This window comes from Nanorana parkeri, unplaced genomic scaffold, assembly GCF_000935625.1.
Source record: "Nanorana parkeri isolate BGI_ZX_2015 unplaced genomic scaffold, ASM93562v1 scaffold40, whole genome shotgun sequence".
Taxonomy (NCBI): Eukaryota; Metazoa; Chordata; class Amphibia; order Anura; family Dicroglossidae; genus Nanorana; species Nanorana parkeri.
Window position 1 is genome coordinate 1,456,284 of NW_017306308.1, and position 20,183 is coordinate 1,476,466.

The 20,183-nt window shown below is 41.3% G+C and overlaps 1 protein-coding gene across 1 annotated transcript in view; it reads left to right on the plus strand.

The window, feature by feature from the left end:
* CEP120 (centrosomal protein 120) overlaps positions 1–20,183 on the plus strand; it is a 79,011-nt gene that overhangs the window by 50,578 nt on the left and 8,250 nt on the right. Inside the window, exon 17 of the mRNA XM_018571058.1 lies at positions 16,794–16,892. Within this exon, the coding sequence (XP_018426560.1) occupies positions 16,794–16,892 (99 nt within the window). The remainder of the gene's footprint in view (positions 1–16,793; positions 16,893–20,183) is intronic.

Below are 20,183 nucleotides of genomic sequence, written 5' to 3' on the forward strand. Positions count from 1 at the left end.
ATAATGTGCAACCTAAAGATTACCTATTTTTGCGTGCCCTGGGCCTGTAGTGTTCATAGGGATGAATATTTTACATTGCCTCATGGTTAATGGTAATCAGCCAGAGGCAAACATAGCTAAAGACTGCACCTTTATCAAAATGCCACAATAGCCAAGCTATGTATAACTCTGTACATATGGTGGTCAACCTACTTGATGTAGGGAGCACCAAAGTTTATGTCTGACATCACCAAAGGGCTACACATAGGGGGAATTTATCAAAACTGGAGCAGACAACATCTGGAGCAGTTACCAATGACAACCAATCAGCTTCTCTCTTCAGTTTGTACAGTTAATGATAAAGTTGTACAGTTTTGATAAATTCCCCTCATAGTATTTATTGAACGTAATGATGCGGGGGCATGCTTCATAGATTGCATGTTACATAAGACTGCTAGAGATCACTGCTTTTATAGTTCCTACAAACCAATTCTTTCACATTAACAAACAGCTTAAAACATAGAAGGGCAAATTCTACAGGTCAAGAATCAGCAGTTGTAGGAATCTTCCTACATGTTAAGGAAAGTGGATTTTATTTTTTTGAGGATAGTGAGGTACACATTTTGGACAGAGAGGACAACTGGGTCACAAGAGGCATGAAAGAGGCCATCTACATCAGTCTGGAACAACCATCCCTAAATAGGAGTGGGAGCCTTTGACGCCATCTGACTCCCACATATAATGCTGTGTTAAGGTATCTATCCCTGCAATATAACTAGTCACACCTTTAGCCATGTAAGTGGAGGAACTGATGCTTATACAGACTTCCTGACACAAAGCATGGGATTATGTAACTAGAACAGGGTGGTTCCACAACTTTCACACCTCCCATCCTGTTTTTCAACAATCAGCATCTAAACATTCCATGATGATTGGATTAGGTTGTTTGTGCTCCCTGTGGATATAAATGCTGGGACCTCTTCCTAAAGCTGGGTATCCAGCTTTATATTTTCTTTTGTTCAGCCTGTGGGCTGAATGAAGACAAACACGAGATTCCTTCATTAACACTTACGAGTGTTGATGGACGAAGAACCCTTCTGTTTGCATTCTATTCCGACAGAGGCCAGCAAATGGCTGCCAGCTCTGTGCGGCTAAGAATTTTCCATTTTCCTTTGATGAGCTGATTGAGGGATGCCGGGTAGAAGGTTGCCAACAGAGGCACCCACCGTGCAAAGTTTGGCCTGTTCGTTAGGAACAGGCCGAAATTCGTACCGTGTATACCCAGCTTAACACTTTTTGGAATTGAAGTTGTTTGGAAAATCTACAAAAAGTCTTCAAAATTACAGAACAAGTGCAGGTAAATGTGATGAAATACTACTAGTTATACCATGGCCTGGATAAATAAGAAACTCCACAGATAGCACCCTTAAAATGTACTCTTTTGTTGTTGATATTTTCACATTTGATATTTCTCCGTTATAAATGATCAGTGGGAAAAAATATAATCAAGGGAAAAGGGAAGGGCAGCACAGAAATAAGTACAAATGAGAAAACTACTAGAAGACAGTCTAAAGGACCAGAACACAAACACGTGTCTGTAGGGGCCTCCAGGGGCACACATTCATTGCCAAAGTGACTTGTACAATCAAAGTCTATAAGCACATATGATAGTCAAAAATATTAACAGAAAGTTTTTTTTTTTTTCTTAACGAATGAATCAAAGTTTCTGGTTTGTTTTATTGCCTTATGGTAAAGTAAATTGGTTATGAGAGAAACATAGGACTGCTTGTTCACGTCTCCTTTGGTAAATGCTAATGTCCTGGTTGTTACTATTCCTGGGGTTTAGAGCGCTGGGCTACTAGTAACAAGTGCTTAAATCAGGGAAGTAACAGAAAAGTAAGAACACGTATCTGTGTACTCATGTAGTGAAACGGGAGGCTAAACATGACATCTAGACAACCAGCATCATTATGAGGAGAGGCCACCAATGGCAGCCTCCGTCTTTCTCACGATGGGTTTCTTTTAAGTTGTACACTCAGTTTCTGCTGAGTTTTAGCGGCACTTGGCATACCTTTCCTAAAACAGGCAGATTTGTCCTTTTTGTTTCATCTGCTAGTCCACTAGAGCCTGATTTCCTAACTTCTAGGTTGGTAGTTAGCCAAATAATGGCTGAGTTAATGGTACTGCTAGTATGATATGTATTTCAGGAGGAAATCCTAAAACTCCAGTGTGATAAAACAGCTGTAACTAAACTGTCAGACGTAATAGCATTTAGTGAAGGGTTGTTTCTGCATTTTATCTGCTGTCTGTCTGTGTTTTTCTATGTCACTAGGGAATAAATAACTTTTCACATTTGTTTCCTAAAAGCAGCTTTTTCAGATTGTCTTTTTTTTTCTGCCTATTCTGCTTCAGTGAGAGGAGCGGTAATTTATGGTGCTAATGTTTTTTTGATATCTGTTTAATGTCTGTCTGTTCAAGGGCTAGGTACGGACATGCTTTGCATCCTTGGTTTGCTTATTTAAGTAGCTCATTTTAATGGATTTATATCAATGCCTTCCTTTCTTTTTTCTGGTTTTTAGCTTCAAGAAGCAGAACATAAGTTTAAATTACTGGACAAGGAGTTTCATCAGTACAAAGAGCAACAAAGCAGTAAACCAGAAATCCGATTGCAGTCTGAGATCAATCTTCTCACACTAGAAAAGGTAATATTGACTCGCTGATCCCATGAATGAAACCACTTTCTGCATATTTAAGTTGTCTCCTTTTTAAAAGCAGATATTTGTTAGAACCAGTGCAGGTGTAGACTAATAGAGGTGATCATATACTCTAGAAGTGGGTTAGAAAAACAGATATGATCAAACCACGAGGGGTACCTGTCTGTCATTGTGGGCTCCTAAAACAATGATTGGCTTATCAAGTTTAGCCTATGTGTGGGGAAGGGGCAGGAGTTACAGACACTGTGCCAGCTTATTAGTGTAAACTGTAATTGGACCAGGCTTTCTAAGACGCAAATGGTGCCTGCAAATACCTGAAAATAAAGACAATGGAGTGAGTCTACAGCTATTTTGTAATGTACAAATTACTTGGACGAACTGGCAACATTTCGTTTCACAGGCACCTTGTGATAGTGTAGTTCCTTACTTTAAAGTTGTTTGTTCATCAAACTTAGAATTAACATTATGCACAACTCTAAGGAGTAGTGATGTTAAGAGGATTGGTGCCAACCCAGCCAAGCCGTGCAAAACTGTGGCTGACAATACACCCCCACGCGCCGGTGTATATTGCCGGTGTTCGCTCACTTCTCGATCCTGTCACGGCTCTCTGCCGTGACAGGGGGAGGGGCTGGATTCCCCTCTCCCCGCTCCGATCTGCCAGCGCTGACTGGCGGAACGGACGGGGGAGGGGGCGGGTACAGCTGGCTCTGCCTCTAGATAGGCAGAGCCAGCTGTCACGCAGCTGGGCGGATGTCGATGTCGGGATCCGCTGCGGCGTCTCAGTATACCGCGAGCTGTAGCTCGCGGTATACTGAGCTTAGGGTGCTGGGAGGATGCTAGTTTGTGTCCTCCCGTTACCCCTAGGAGAACTATGGGGGAAAGCCCTGACCCCATAGTTCTCCTTTAAGGCATCAGCATACCAAGACATTTTGGACAATTTCATGCTCCCAACTTTGTGAGGACAGTATGGGGATGGGCCCCTTCCTGTTCCAACATGACTGTGCACAAAGCAAGGTCCATAAAGACATGGATGAGCGAGATTGGGGTGTAGGAACTTGACTGGCCTGCACAGAGTCCTGACCTCAACTCGATAGAACACCTTTGGGATGAATTAGAGCGGAGACTGCGAGCCAGGCCTTCTCGTCCAACATCAGTACCTGACCTCACAAAAGTGCTTCTGGAAGAATAGTCCAACATTCCCATTGACACACTCCTAAACCTTGTGGACAGCCTTCCCAGAATAGTTGAAGCTGTTATAGCTGCAAAGGTGAGCCAACTCAGTATTGAACCCTACGGACTAAGACTGGGATGCCATTAAAATTAATGTGCGTGTAAAGGCAGGTGTCCCAATACTTTTGCCAATATAGTGTATATAGCTGTGGGGCAGGGAATGTCCTGGCCACAACTGATTGGGCTGGGAGAAGGGTACATCAGTCACAGTTTTGCACGGGCTTGGCTGAACTCCAGCAAACAGGGTTCTCATCAAGTCCCCTGACATCACTACTCAGGGGTAGGTTAGGGCTGCATAAACTATTCTATACAATAGAATAGTAGAAATGTTTTATTGGCATTTGTGAAGTCTGTTGTTAAAGAAAACTTTGCAAACCCCTATTGAACCACATCAGCTCCCACATATATACCTCCTATAGAAGCAGGCAACTTTTTATATTTTTTAAACAATTGAAATGTTTAAATATGAATTGTAAAGAAAAAAAAATATAGTTAAAAAGCAGAAAACATTAGCTATAGGGAGGAAGGAGTTAAATGGTGCTAATTATGGCTAACTAAGGAATTTTAAATGGTTACAGTTTTTGTTTTAATTTTTTAATTTTATTTTTTGCTTGCAATGTAGCTTTAGTTGACATTCTGTTCAAATCAAAAGAAAGGCTAGAATAAATAAGTTGTACAATATTGTTACAATGCATTTATCAGTGATGCCTGCAAACACTGATTGCGGTCATTAATTAACACAGGAGCAGCGGCAGCCACTTTTGTGCAAGATTCAGCTGTAAAAGTTACAGCTGGGTCGTGCTAAAAAGAACAGCATAGACAGGAATAAGGACTAGGAAGATATGAGGATGCAGAGAGACTGTCCAGAAGCCATTTCCTTTACAACTCTTAGGGCCCATTCACACCATGCCTGGATCATCTCCAGACCATACCATATTGTTTCTGGTCCCAAAATGCATCCTAATGTATCCCTACGCTATTTTTAGCCTCTGTTCACACCAGCGCAGTCCGTTACAGACCAGACCAGAAAAATACTGCTTACCCTATTTTGTCTGGTCTGGAATGTGCTGGAATGCATAACAACGCATACAAACAAATTTGTAAGACCATTTTAAGCAAAAAAAGAGAATCCAATCATGGCAAAAACGCGGCAGAGGCACAATGCACTGCGCTCCAGAGGCACAATGCACTGCGTTCCAGATCTTGTCCAGAAAATGGTGTGAACCTGCCCTTAGACATAAGCAAGCAGTTAACCCTTGCAGTGCAGGAGTAGCTCCACTGCAAGGGTAGTGCTTACTCCTACTTCCCCCGGAGATAGGATTCCCATTACTTTTTACAGTCATACACATGTAAAAATAAAAAAACCATTAGAAGCTTTTGTCTAAAGTGGCTAAACATTGCTTTTTTTCATCTTTGCTCGCTTCTCAAAGTAGGATGTGATCACATAAATGATGTAATATCAACACATTTGATATTTGTGTTCCCCATTGGGGAGGCTGTGTTTTGTTTTTTTTATGACTCAGCTTTACATCATATTTAAAGGAGAACTATGAGATGAGTGATCTCCACTCGCCTCATAGTTCTAGCCGACCTGTGACAATGAGACTGTCACAGGTCGGCTCATTAGATTGGGAGGTGAGCGAACACATACCGGGTTCGATCACCTCTCGATCCTGTCACGGCGCTCTGCCGTGACGGGGAGGGGGTGGATTCCCCTCTCCCCGCTCCGATCTGCCAGCGCTGACTGGCGGAACGGACGGGGGAGGGGGCGGGTACAGCTGGCTCTGCCTCTAGATAGGCAGAGCCAGCTGTCACTCACGCAGCTGGGCGGATCTCGACGTCGATGTCGGGATCCGCTCCAGCTGCGGCGTCTCAGTATACCACAAGCTGTTGCTCGCGATATACTGAGCTTAGGGTAACGGGTGGACGCTAGTTTGTGTCCTCCCGTTACCCTAAGGAGAACTATGGGGAAAAACACTGACCCCATAGTTCTCCTTTAAGCACGTTCCACTTCTGTTTTTTATTCTTTTGCCCTTAGTGGGAAAGCAAAGGATGCATGGCATTTGAAATGCTTTCACCTTGGCTTGTCAAAAGTAATTGGCAATACCCCTTTTAATACAGCCAGTGCATTTTCACAAAGGGATTTTTTTTGCCTTCTTTGCAAACAGGCTCCAAATCTAACAAGTTTGCATTGTTTCGGGGATTGCATCTACGGCTTAATTAATGGCTTATCTTATTGCCCACAGTTTGTCCTTTTACATAGACCCCCATCATCAAACCATTCCATTTTACATATTTTAAGCATGTTTTTTTTTTTTTGTACACATAAAATCCTCCCCTGTGTGGACTGCTGCTGGAACATTTTGTTTATATTACAATAATAAAACTTATTCTTGTATGGTGGGGTGTTTTGTTTTTTACATTACTGTATCTTTTACACGTTTGCTATTTAAGAGCTATGCTTACATTTTATAAAAACAGTGTTTTGATGCATTATGTCTTGGAGACACTGCTCCAGACAGTGGTCTGCTCTGCAAGCAGCAAGTTATGTTTCATGTCCGTTTTTAGAACATGGCTTCACCCTGATAACCTCTTTTGGTGAACAGTGATGAACCAATTCATTCCCAAAAGGTTCTGGTTTTCATATATTCTCGTGAATGTCGTTTCACCCCCTCCTTTTTGCTTAAAACATAGTGATTCTGATTGCAGTTTGAAAGGAAATTGTAAGCAGTCTTATAATTGCTACTGTATTGCACTAATTAGTTATTTTAGTACTGTGCACCCCCAAGAACAGTACAAAAGGTGGGTAGGATAACTTCCCAGTGACCTCTCCAGCAGTCAACAGATCAGTCTTGTCATGAGTTTGTGTAGACAGCATATTTATCCAATATAGGTAATAGATCAGTGGAAGGCTGTATTTCTATAGAACTTCGTTTTGATTTATGTATACTGTATGTTTTACTTTATGCTATATGTCTTGTCAAGCTCATTACGAGTAATATGTAGGGTAAAAAATGTATAGCTTCATAGCCGTGTAGTAGGCAATACAGTGGGGGACCTGCAAACAGACTAAGCATGGACAAAGTGTTTTGAGATACCTAGTCTCAGGTAAGGAAAAGATCATTTCTTTCTCATTCATTGAGGGCACAGGATGCAGAGACAATTGGGTTATACTGCCGCCAACAGGAGTATGTGCACACTGACAAACAAGAAAACAATGACCAGTCTGGTGTAATCCCTCCCACTCCCAGCATGCCTCAGGTTTTTGCTAGTGACCTAGAAGAATGGATGTTTTTTCTCTGAGAAAAGTTTAACTGCTTTACTAGCTGTTTTTCTTTTTTTCCAAGATATTTTTTCTACAATAAAGATTTAATCTACAAGCTGCTGGAGCTGTTCTCTTTATGCAGCTATCTGGATTGGCTTATCCTCAGCAATAGCTTTGGAGGCCGTACCCAGACCCCACTGGACTGGATAATTGCAGGGCCTGCCTAGAATGTGACCTTCAGGAGCTGGTTTCCATATTGAGGTGCTTTCCACACCTTTTGTGTACTGTGTTGGTTGGCTGCGAAACTTTCCATGTTCCAGAACTGTGGCATAGCATCGGACCAAGCATCGGTAGCTACATTGTTTATTCGAATTTTAGAGTGCAATTATTATTGCTATTTTTCTGTTAGTTTTCTATGGAAAGGACCGTAACACTAAGTGACTGAATGCTGCATCACTTGATGGAGTGTCTCACACTCTGCACTCTTGTTCCCGCCTTTCAACATGAGGTATCACCTTACCGCCACTGTCCATTATCTCAAGAGATACACCTCAGTTAGTCCTTGCTGCCTCCTACAGTGACCTGGTCACCTCTGGTCATTTGAAGCTCTCCTGCTTTCATCAGGTGGTCCTTGAGTTCGCAACATTTCACCTCAATGAACAACAAAATTGGATTTTTCTACTCTCTGTAAGGTCTTTGCTTGGAGTTCATTGAGGGACACGGGCCTTGGCTCTCAGTACTGCTTTGTTACAAAACTGCCGCATACTGAGAGTGGGAGTGGTTACACAAGGCTGTTCACATTTTTTCTTTGCCAATGTCTAAATACTCCTTTAGGCGGCAGTGTAGCCCAATTGTTTCTGAATCCTGTGTTGCCCAATAAACTCCATGATAAGGATTTTATGGTGATCACAAAAATCCAAGACAGTACTTAAGAATTTTTTTTTAAAAAAGGTCAGTTGTTTTTAATTTGTTTATATATTGACATTTAAAGAACTTTTTAAAGTAGTAAAATACACAATTGAAATAAATGTATTTAACTGTTCTGCCTGTCATCTGTATTTTGCATTTAATCAACAAATTACAATTCTTTTGTTTGACATGCTAGAAGATTTATAATTCTCTTTAGCTAATGTTGAGATGAACTCCTCCCTGCCAGAAGACAGCCAGACCACTAAACTTATTTTTTTTCTCTACTGTGGATTAAGTAATCCATCTTTGTCAAGGGCATACCCCAGCCTGTGATTGGATAGTAAAACAGCAGTACACTGCTGAGGTCATCTGTCTATCTTCCTATCAGCAAGTGTGCTGGGTTAGTTTGTCAGCACTGTACAGTAAAGTCTATTTTTTAGTGCTGCCTGTTTCTGGCCCAGTGTGTCCTGCCGTGCAGGATTACTGGAGTCTGTAAATAGGTTAAACTACTATTTAAAATACATTTAATAATTTTTTATGAATACATACTGTATATGGGTCAAAATGTGGATATTTGCCTATACTTGTGCTTTACTTTCAGAGAAATCCTTGGTTTGGTATTTTGTGAATTATTTCATGTGTTGGGTACCTCCTTTGTTTTTTGTAGAAATGTATAAATCTGGTGAGGTTGCATAAAAGCAGCCTACGTACAGGAATAGAGGATGTGTTGTACCTTTTCGTTTCAAATGAAACGCGACTGAGCACTGTATATCTCTACCAAATCTCAGTTTTTCATTAGCACTGTCTCTCAAGAGTATACAACTGGTCAGTTTTATTTTGCCCGATTTGTGAGAGATGCGTCTCCTTGTGTAAAACTTGGTATTGAAGAGATAACAGCTTCTTTATAATAAATGCATAATATTAATGGACTCTCACAATATTACATCTTGCACTGAGGAAATCTGAGGAAATCTGAGGAAACAGATTCTCGTATATTCTACAGGGATGAGTAATTCCCACCAGCCAAGCAGATGATGTGCCTAAATAACAGCTGGTGCCAAACAGTTTCTGAATTTGCTGGAATTTCTTATGGGAGGTTTCATGATGGGGATAACAGTGGACCATGCCAGTGTAATGTGTGCTGAAAAGGCCACTTGTAGTCTCCATCGAAAGCCCGTGTCACAAGGTGACGAGGCAGGGGCAGAACAGTGTCACCCTAGGCAGTACCTGAACAAGGAACTTCATGGCAGGATCCTCAGGTTTTTTTTTTTTTTTAATGGGAAGTCTGGATCGCCTGGATCCTCAGGTTTTGAATGAAAGCTGCAGATCAGAAAAGACTGAAAATTACATTTGGAGCTATATTTTAATGGTAAAGCTTCTTCATAGATTTTAGTAATTTGGACTCTCAAGAGAGGATCACATAGTCTTAAGTTGACTGGAGGAGAACCTAGTTGAATCAGTGGACAACAGTGTGTTATAAGAGTAGTAGGTGCCTGAAAAAGACTACCAAAGGATGTTGTTAAATAAATAGTAAGGATTTATTTTAAATATTTTATGGTTTGTAGTGTTTGTATGCAATAAAAACACTGACAAATTTTGGCTTGATCTAAGCCAATTGACTTAATCCATCATTTAACAGCTTTCAATATAAACATGATGTTAACCGTTTTCATAATGAAACTAGTGACTGGACTGTTTTTATTTAGGTTAAACAAACAAACATAACCATTCATTTCCCCAGTTGTGTATTGATATTAACTAGTCGACACAGCAGAGGCTTCATTTCTGAACAGAGTTAAATATATAATTTATTTGTTTTGGCCTCTGTATCTTACTTGAAAATACATGTTAAAGGAGGGCTGACATTTTGTGTTTCTTTAAACTCGCTATCATTCTATTAAAATAAAGAGTAAAAGTTTGTCTGTTAAGTGTTTAGCCAACTTGTTTCTCTGTTTGAGACTGAGAAAGTACATTCCTAAAACAAGGCCAGCTTGGCCTGATTTCAGTTATAACAGATCAGCAATGGCAAGTAAAAATAAGCATTATGATTCAGTCTCTTCCATAATTCTCCCAGCTTAACGGGCTACAAAATATATAGACGACCCAGTCGGCTATCGGCTTGGAATGTCCAGTACAATTGGGGATCATTTCATGCCATAAAAGCTTTCCCTTTGCTTGATGAAGTGTCTGCTAATTTTTAGTTGAGTCTCTGCTAACAGCTTTGACATGAGTGATGAGGGAATGGGGCAGTACTTGGCATGATCAGGACTCTGGCACATTTATGAAATGTCAGACAACATGCAATCACTTAGGCAAACATTGGTGCTTTTATGAATATCATAAGTGTCTTCATTCATGTGTCAGTTTGGCAACAGTCAGAAGTAGTATATGTCCAGGTTTGGAGATCAAAGTCAGGAGTTAAATCATTTTAAATGCATTCAAGTACCTTAACTATTAATGAAAAGGTAACTTGTTTGTGTATCACTCAGCTGTAGATCCTCATCTCTGAATTGGTGCTGATACTGTCCTTACTTCTGGAGGGTGTCTATTTTTGGTCCCTGTGTGTGTTGTAAAGTAGCCACCACTCCAAGCTCGCATCCGTGATAAACTACAGTCTCAATACAAATTAGTAAACTAAACGTGAAATTGTAGTGCATCACTGGAGTGAGCTTGGAGCGGTGGCAGGGACCATGGGGAACAAAATTAGCCACCCTCCGGAAGGAAGGACAGTCGGCACCAATTCAGAGATAATTTGGGGATCTATAGCCGAGTGATACACAAATAAGCTACATTTTTGTTAATCGTTCAGGTACTTGAATGCACTTTAAAGATTTAAAGGAGAACTATGGGGTTAGGGCTTTTCCCCATAGTTCTCCTAAGGGTAACGGGAGGACACAAACTAGCTGCAGCTCACGGTATACTGAGACGGCGCAGCTGAAACCTATCCCGACAATTATGTCTGGATCCGCCCAGCTGCGTGAGTGACAGCTGGCTCTGCCTATCTAGAGGCAGAGCCAGCTGTACCCGCCCCGTCCGTTCCGCCAGTCAGCGCTGGAGGAGCGGGGAGGGGGGAATCCAGTCCCTCCCCTGTCACGGCAGAGTGCCGTGACAGGATCGAGAAGTGAGCGAGAAAAGCACTCACCTCATAGTTCTCCTTTTAACTCTTGAGTTTAGCATCACTTTAAGGTGGTCTCAAGACATGGCATATTGTGTGATAATTGGTTTGTTTATGGTCAGTTAAGCCGTGTCATTAGTAAATGGGCATGTTAGATTGTTGTTGTTTTTTTGTTTTATAATCTACATCATGGGCGCCCACAATTTTTCGTCTGGAGATCTACCGTATTTTTCCGTCTATAAGACGCCCCCATGTATAGGACGTCCCCCACTTTTCTTACCCAAAAATCAGAAATCAATATTTTCTATGCTCTTTTGCATAACTGATTACATCCAGTTTACATTTTGCAGAGTAAGACAGCCGCTTCCTGGTATTGGCATTTACCGGGATTCTTTTTGTTTTATGACATTTTATGGGCTCAGAATGCTCTGACATTACCGCTCCCCGTGACATATGGGCACTGGCTACAGGCTCTCCGCAGCATCAGCTCACGTCGGGTACGTAAGGCTCATGATTGGAGGAAACCTGTTAGCTTGTCTCTGCAATCGGAAGTTTCACTCGTGAGGCTAGTTTGCAGAGGTATCGGCAGTTTCGCAACCACGGTTCTCCTCTCGGCTCCCCGTGTATAAGACGCCCCTCCATTTTTAGGTAAATATTTTTATGAAAAAGTATAGCCTTATACATGGAAAAATACAGTACTTTTTCAAATGACGAGGTCAAGGAGATCTACCAACGAAAAAACACCTGCGTTCAGGGGCGGGAGGGGGCGTGGCGGTGCATTGAAGTCAATGGCACCGCAGCCAGGCCCCTCACCCACAGTGCGATCGCCTGCACGCGGAACCCAGGCACATTAGTGCCTGCGTTCCAGTCCAGTGCGATCTGCAAAAATGTTTGCAGATCACACTGGATTGGAATGCAGGCACTAAAGGCACTGGGCAATCAAACTGTGGGTGGGGGACATGGCTGCGTTGCAACCCCCGCCCCTGAACGCATTCCTGTGTGTTCTAGAGGCGCAGCGTCCTATCCTCCCGCAGTGCTCGTGTGGTTGAGTGGGGAGAGGTGTCCCGCCCATTTCCATCTGCGACGTCTGACACATCCAGTCGGCAGCCGCACGAGCACGGCGGGAGCATAGCAGTAGCCAGCTCCTTTTGCACACGTTTCAAGAAAGAAAGTGCCCCCCCCAAAAAAGGTTTTGACCCCAACAGGCCCCTGGGGGCAGCGCCCTGCCTCCAGGATTTTTTGTTCTATTTTTTTTTTATTTTAATATTTTTTTTTTTACTGTTGGGGGGCTTTGGGGAAATATTAGGGGTCTTTTAAAATAGAAAAAGACATTGAGGACACAAAGTCCTCAATCTCTTTTTCTGCATCCTCTGAAGAAACAGTAAAAGGAAGGATAAAATGTCCAAAGAACACCTTCAGTATCAGACATTTGGCTGTCAACAGCTGGTTCTGAAAAGGGCTGATGCATTTCTGGGGCCCACCCCCTTATATCAGAACCTATGTGATGCCCCTTTTGAGCTGATAATATCTTTGCCCTATTCCCAACAGCATTCAATCCCTGAGTGCTTATAATCTTGGTACACAGATTGGAGCATTCCATGACTCCTCATTATTGTTGTAAATGTTGCCATCTCTGTACCACAGCAACACATAAACAAAGCTGGCTTCAGATATGCTGGTATGGAGGCCAGAGCATTTACAACAATATTGAAGAGGGATACAGTGCGCCTGAAAATGGTTATCCATTTATCCTGGCAATGTATAAAGTGCCCAGAGAAGCACCAAGCCTTGCCCTCACATGGAACCGGGGCAGCCACCACTAATGTCAGGTTACTGCGGCAAACCAGGCGATGTTGGCCAGCTTTGTTTTTGGGTTGCCTTTGTATGAAGACTGGAGATTTACAACAGTAATGCGGATTGATAAAGTGCTCCAATTTCTATATGGAAATTGGGAGCAGTCAATCATTGGGTGGGGTATAGGGTCCAGATATAATCTGGTAGGCTCTGATGGAAGGGGGTGTTAACAGCCACTTGTTAGAAATAGAAAGTAAAAAAAAAAAAAACCACCAGTATCAGTTAGTCTGCAGATCTCTTTTTATATTCCGATTGATCTTTTTTTTATTTGTATTATTGTGATTTTATTTGCAATACAAGTACGTGTTTCATGAGGCTAGTGTTTCTCTCTCCTACGCATTACATCAGATGGATCCATCATGTGATTGTGCCTGAAGTATTGTGGTATTAATATTGTTGTGAAGAATTTGGAGTGCGTCTGGGGGAGTTTGTGCTCTTTTTAGATGACCTAGCTCACCATCAGCGCTCCAATTTATCCAAAATGTGTTATTATTATTATTATTATTATTATTATACAGGATTTATATAGCGCCAACAATTTGCTCAGCGCTTTACAAAATAGTGGAGACAGCACAGTTACAATACAATTTACAGTACAATACAGTTTCAGAACAATAGGTTTGGGAGTGCCCTGCTTGTGAGAGCTTACAATCTAGTAGGAGGGGCAAGTGATACAAAAGGTAATAATTGTTTGGATTGAGTTATTGGAGGAAGTAAAAGCCAGTTATGTTGAGATGAGATAGACTTCTCTGAAGAGATGGGTTTTTAGGGATCACCTGAAGGTGGGCAGCGTAGGAGATAGGCGGACAGATTGGGGTAAGGAGTTCCAGATGATCGGGAACACTCTGGAGAAGTCCCGGAGGCGAGCATGGGAGGAGGTAATGAGAGAGCTAGAGAGCAGGAGGTCTTGAGAGGACGGTTTGGGTGATATTTTGAAATGAGATCAGTGATGTAGGTTGTGGCGGAGTTGTAGATGGCTTTGTATGTTGCTGTTAGTATTTTGAATTTTATTCGTTGTGCAAGTGGGAGCCAGTGGAGGGATTGGCAGAGAGGGGCGGCAGACACTGAACGGTTGGTAAGATGGATGGGTCTGGCAGCAGCATTCATGATAGACTGAAGGGGGGATAGCCTGCTTAGTGGTAGGCCAACAAGGAGGGAGTTACAGTAGTCGAGATGAGAGATTACAAGGGAGTAAATTAGAAGCTTTGTGGTTTTGTTTGTTAAAAAGGGGCGTATTTTGGAAATGTTACGGAGGTTGAGTCGGCAAGATTTGGATAGTGATTGGATGTGAGGCTGAAAGGAGAGCTCAGAGTCAAGGATTACACCGAGTACCCTGGCTTGATAGGAAGGGTTGATCGTAGTGTTTTTGATTGGGATGGGGAAGTTGGGGGAGGGAACACGGAGAGGAGGAAAAATTATAAGCTCAGTTTTTGACAGATTGAGTTTGAGGTAGTGGTGGGACATCCATGCTGAGATGTCACTGAGTAGATTTGAGATACGTGAAGAGACAGAGGGGGTGAGTTGAGGAGTCGAGAGATAGATTTGGGTGTCATCAGCATTAAGATGGTATTGGAAGCCATGGGAGGCTATCAATTGACCCAGGGAAGAAGTGTAGATAGAGAATAGAAGGGGCCCAAGGACAGACCCTTGGGGGACCCCCACGGAAAGAGGAGAGGAGGTGGTAGAATTGTAGGTGACCCTGAAGGTGTGCTGAGATAGGTAGGAGATGAACCATGAGAAAGCAGAGTCTTGGAGGCCAAGGGAATGACGTTTTATTAAGGTGAAACGTGTGGTCAACTGTGTCAAAGGCAGCAGAAAGGTTTAAAAGTATGAGAACAGAGTAGTGGCCATTTGTTTTAGCAGTTAGTAGATCGTTAGTAAGTTTTAGAAGGGCAGTTTCTGTGTTGCGGACGAAAACAAGATTGGAACGGGTCTAGGAGATTGTTAACTGTAAGGTGGCTGCTCAGGCTGTTGTAGACCAGCCGTTCAAGAAGTTTGGAGGTAAAAGGGAGCAGGGAGATAGGTCTCAAGTTGTTTAGACTGGTGGGCCCCAAAGATGTGTTTTTTTAATATGGGGGTTACCAGAGCTTGTTTTAGAGGGGTAGGGACAACACCATTAGAAAGGGAGAGATTGAATATGTGAGTAAGGGAGTGTAGGATACAGCTGGAGTAGTTGTGAGGGGATGGGGTCCAGGGGGCAGGTGGTTAGGCGAGTGTTAGACAAAAGAGTAGCGACTTCGTCGGTGGTAACTGGATCAAAAGAAGAGAGTAGTGGTGGGGGAGGTCTGGGAAGTGGAGATTTCATTGCGAATTGCATCAATCTTGTCTCTGAAGTGAGTGGCAATTGTCTGAACTCCATAATAACTTTTTGGTCATATAGTTTATATGTGATGGTCAGGTGTCCCCAAATGTATGGGCATTTACAAGTAGAAGCAATGCAGCATGCCACAATAACTACCTCCAAGGTATTGATGAAAACATGTTATAGTGAAGTATGCGGGCTGCCATTGCTGGCCTACTTCTGAAAATGATTATTATTTGGCTGTCAATGCTTTCTAATTAATTGATTTGGACCAAGTATAGAAAAAAGGAAATGCATCTTTTCTTTTCTTGTATTTTTTTCTTGTATTTTCAGAAAGCAAGCAATGGTGGCCCTCTTTTTTTTTTTTTCATAATATGTGCACATTGATAGTGAGATTGCCAGGCATGCGTGAATGTGCATGGTGTATCAATGAATTGGGAGCTTTTACACAATGTGATTATTAAAGAGGAATTTCACCTGGCCTTTCCAAAACTAAAAGTCTGCAGCTTCAAGTACTCTAGCTGCTTACATTTAAAAACCACGTACTTGCCAGCCCATGAAGTCCAGCTCTGTCTTCCTTGCACTTGGTTCTTCACAGGGTTTCTGCTCTTCTGCAGTGCTATCTTGCATTCAGAAGCTGGCTGTCACTTCCTGATTACTCACAGCCAGAGAGGAGACTCTGCCCGGAGGTGTCCTGGAAAGTGTGACCTGATAGCCTAGAGGCTGTGGGAGCAGAGGGCTATGTCATCCTCACATCGGCAAGCAAAGAGGAAATGGGAGCAATTAACAAGAGAAAAGGTCTAATAAAAAAAAATATGATTTGTTTATAAGGACAATACAAGGATGGAGAATGAATGAAATGGGAGGAAAAATAGTTTGTGTCTGCTTTAAGGTTCAGTCTCAACACTTTTCCCTCTCCCCTCTTCCTGTTCACCTGTTCTGTGTTTAAATTAGAGATTAGAATGCTGGCAAAGTGCTGCGTCACTACTGACAGGGAGCAGAGCCAAAAAAGGAAAAAAAATGAAGCTGAGATGTAAATTACTCTATAGTGGCTGTAGCTACATAGATTAGTGAGGTCTTATTTATTTATTTACTTTATCTGATTATGTCAATATTAAAGTGTCCATGTTAGAATGTCCATAGTACACAGTTCTACTTTTCAAGCCCAGCTTAATCCAAAACATTTATATTAGTTTTGCATAGAGTGGAGAAGGGTTAGGACCTCTGTCAGGTTTTTTTGCTGGAGTTGGTAACCCCATGGTGGAGATTTTCCCCTGACCTTTAGAAATTAGTGGCATGGGTGCCACTTGGACTGGAGTACACCAACTTTTAATAATATCCTGAAAGATATGTACAGTTTCCTAATATCTGTCCAACTTTGACTAGAGATGCATCCAGCAGTACATTTTGTTTTTATTTTTATAGGTTGAATTTGAAAGAAAGTTAGAATCTGCAACAAAGTCTAAACTGCACTATAAGCAGCAATGGGGAAGAGCCTTGAAGGAACTAGCAAGGATCAAACAGGTAAGTGTTGGTTTAATTGAAGCCTGAGTAACTACTTCAATATTTTGTAAGTTGTACCTATATCTGAGTTTACCAAGTCATGCTTCTATCTCTCTGCACTGATTAGAGCATACAAACATTCCTTATCATTTAGGCTTTTTTATCGCATAAATATTTTATTACGTTTTTCAATAACATAGGAAACAGGAAAACACACTACAACAATCCCAACTATGACAAATACTGGTAGACACATGCAAATAAAAAAAGTAGAGAAACATGCAACCATCATTTAGGCTTTATGTACTGGTCACTATAATTACAATTCAGTAAAGGGTGAAGAGTTTGGAGAAGACAGGAGAACTGAACAATCTAGGACTACATAGCTGAACTGGAAAGACATTGGAGACATTTTCCAAATCGGCTATTTTGTCCTACATTTTTCACATCTCCTGCCTTCTCCAAACTCTTCACCCTTTACTGAATAGACCTGTTAGTCTCTTTAAAAAGATAACACAACAGTAGTTTCCTATTAGCCTTCCGCTCTCTATTTGAAAGTCTGCAAGGTGATGTACAGAGTAAAGCAAAACAAGGAGAGGGATACTTTTATCTGTGGGTATAATTAGAGCTTGTGCTATTAAGATCTATAAACAGGCTTTTTTTTTTTAACCCCCTCTATACTGCCATATTGTAAAAATTAAATCGGGAAAATGGACATGTATTTCTGGAGCGCCGTTTTAAAATGGCTGTGATCTGAGGTGTCATTGAACAGTTTAGATCACAGGCACGATGAACAGAGTATATTGAAGTATTCCTTGTAATCGCTGATCACGGCCTTTTATAAGTGAAAACTCTTCAGTGTTACAAACATTCATCCAATTCTTAACCCCTTAGAGTCAGAAAATTTTTGGCGCAATTTTGCCATTTTTGCTATGTGTTTCTTTACCACTTGAAGACCAGGGTGTTAAACCCCCTTTCTGGCCAGGCCATTTTTCTTCTGAGTTTCAACCTTGGCCACTTGATTGGGGTCCAATGAGGTAAAGCCCACTCATGTGCATCGTAGTTACTTCATCTTTGAATGCCAGATGTGTGCACTGAGCTGTAAATGTGCTGGCAACTAGAAGCTTTTATGGCACAAGAGACTTACACCATCTCTGTCAGAGAAAGCCTGCTGGTCGGAAATTATTATTATTAAGAAAAATATTTAGTCAACTTCCACTTTAAAGCCCCCCCCTCCGGACAGTGTAATGTGTGTACTCAGGGCTGGTGTTTACTGATCATGTTACAGAGGGTGACAGCAGGGGGGCAGCTGTTTTCAGTCTGGTACCCCAGTGTCGGACTGAGTTTCCTGTGCTTGAAATGTTTAATTTTTAGGCTTCAGGCCGAATAAAAAGTTCATAAAAAAATGAAGAAAGCCTGCAATGCGAGTCATAAAAATGTGCACACGTATACATCATCGCTGCACCTCTTCATTACTACATTCAACGTTAATCGCTTAGAAAGGTGGAAATAGACTTTGTGGTACTGGGACTCAAGTAGTTAAGAGAAATGCATCACGTTTTTAGGTTAAAAAACACAACTGAAAGGTAATGGCATATCTTTGTTCGCAATCCTGGTCGTCTGGCATTTCCACTCTCACTTATGTCTGCCAGTAAGAAAATACTTTATTAAAACACAATGTAAGTAATTACCACTCTTGGACAGCTGTTTTTAACTAGTCATTTGTTTTCCCTAAGTACTGTCCACATTCTCGCACATAGAGCAAATTAGATGTAAAAATGTATGTCTTATTGTTACTAAATGTTGTTGAAGAAACTCAACTGGTAGGAGCTTTACAGACTTGCCTCACTGGTGTGAGTGCCCACTGCCAACAGGGAATGAGTAATGATTTCCATTACCAAGCTGTGCCTCTGCTAAGTCTGTTTTGTGAATTATTGTAAGAGTTAGACTAAAGAGTAAACATTTGGAAAAGCTGCTTGCTTTGTGATTTGAAAGATCCCATTCTGCATTCGTTCATTATAAAAATAATAAATCTTGAGTTATAACTGCCACTTGAAAAGTTGGTATAACGTTCAACAAAGCCAGACTACAGATTTTTTTCCTTTCAGCTGGAGCTTGTGTTATGTATAGGTTTAACTTTAATCTCGGCCGAAAGTGTAAAAGCTGTTAATTAAACGTGGGGGGTGTGAAATGTAGCCAGCTCTGGAATACATTTTGATTTGATTAGTTGATGTCTGTATCTTTTTTTTTAGTAATGCGTCTCACCATCTTCAGTGGAAGTTTATTTTATGGTATTACCCATATTTTTTCTTTTCTTTCAAATGCCAATTGTCTACTTAACTGTTGGTGGTCTGGTGCAGATGATGGTGCTTTTGCAGTTAATGGAAGAGCTCTTCTCAAACAATGTCCCTTCATCCAATATAGATAAAGCAGTTTTAATGTGTATTTCTACTTTTGCAGTCAATTTTGAGTAACCCCTCTATTTGTTCTAATTCATACAGCGTACCTAAAAATAATAATAATACATTCTTACATTATAGTTGTTTCTTTGGAGCATGCCTGTGGGCAGGCTTAAAGCTTTTCTGAACAATTTTAAAGTGAAGTAGAGGGGCCCAGACCCCATTTCCTTTTATTAACATACAGTAAAATGCATAAAACAAGCTCCAATATCTTTACCCTCTATTAGGACAGAGAGTGTCCAAATCTAGTATACAACGGATAATGAGATCTGCCAGCACAGCTCAGACAGGGTTACTTAGGTTAAACATTGACTCCTCAGCCCCTTCCTTAACATTAACACAGCAGTTTTTGAGTTTTCGGGAAGGGGGGGAGTAAAAGGCAAGCCGCAATTTTTAAATATTGTTTTGTATGCTATGTGAATGGGGATATACAACAAATAAAAAAGTAGGTGTTATCCGCATTTGACTGCAAAAGGGAAAATACACTTTAAGCCCAACAGTTTAATCAAACTCTACTGTTTCAGTTCTCTTAAGGAGTAAAGGGAAAATTCAGTAACCTAAATATAGCATTTATCATAGTGTTCACTGCAATAGAAATGCCTCTAGCAGAAAGGCAGTCTAGGAAATCAGATTTGTAAGTGAGATGTGCCATGTTTAATAAGATAGTTGTGCCAGTAAACTTCTGCAATTAAGGCAGAAAAAATGTGGAACTAGTTGTACTGCCTGCCCACTATCATGCTGGAAGAATGCAAATATCAGTCAGGAGATCAGTTTTTATCTTATCATATTATAATTGTGTGCTAAAGTGAATGATTTGTATATCAATTGTAATTCTGTGTTAATTGTTGGCACT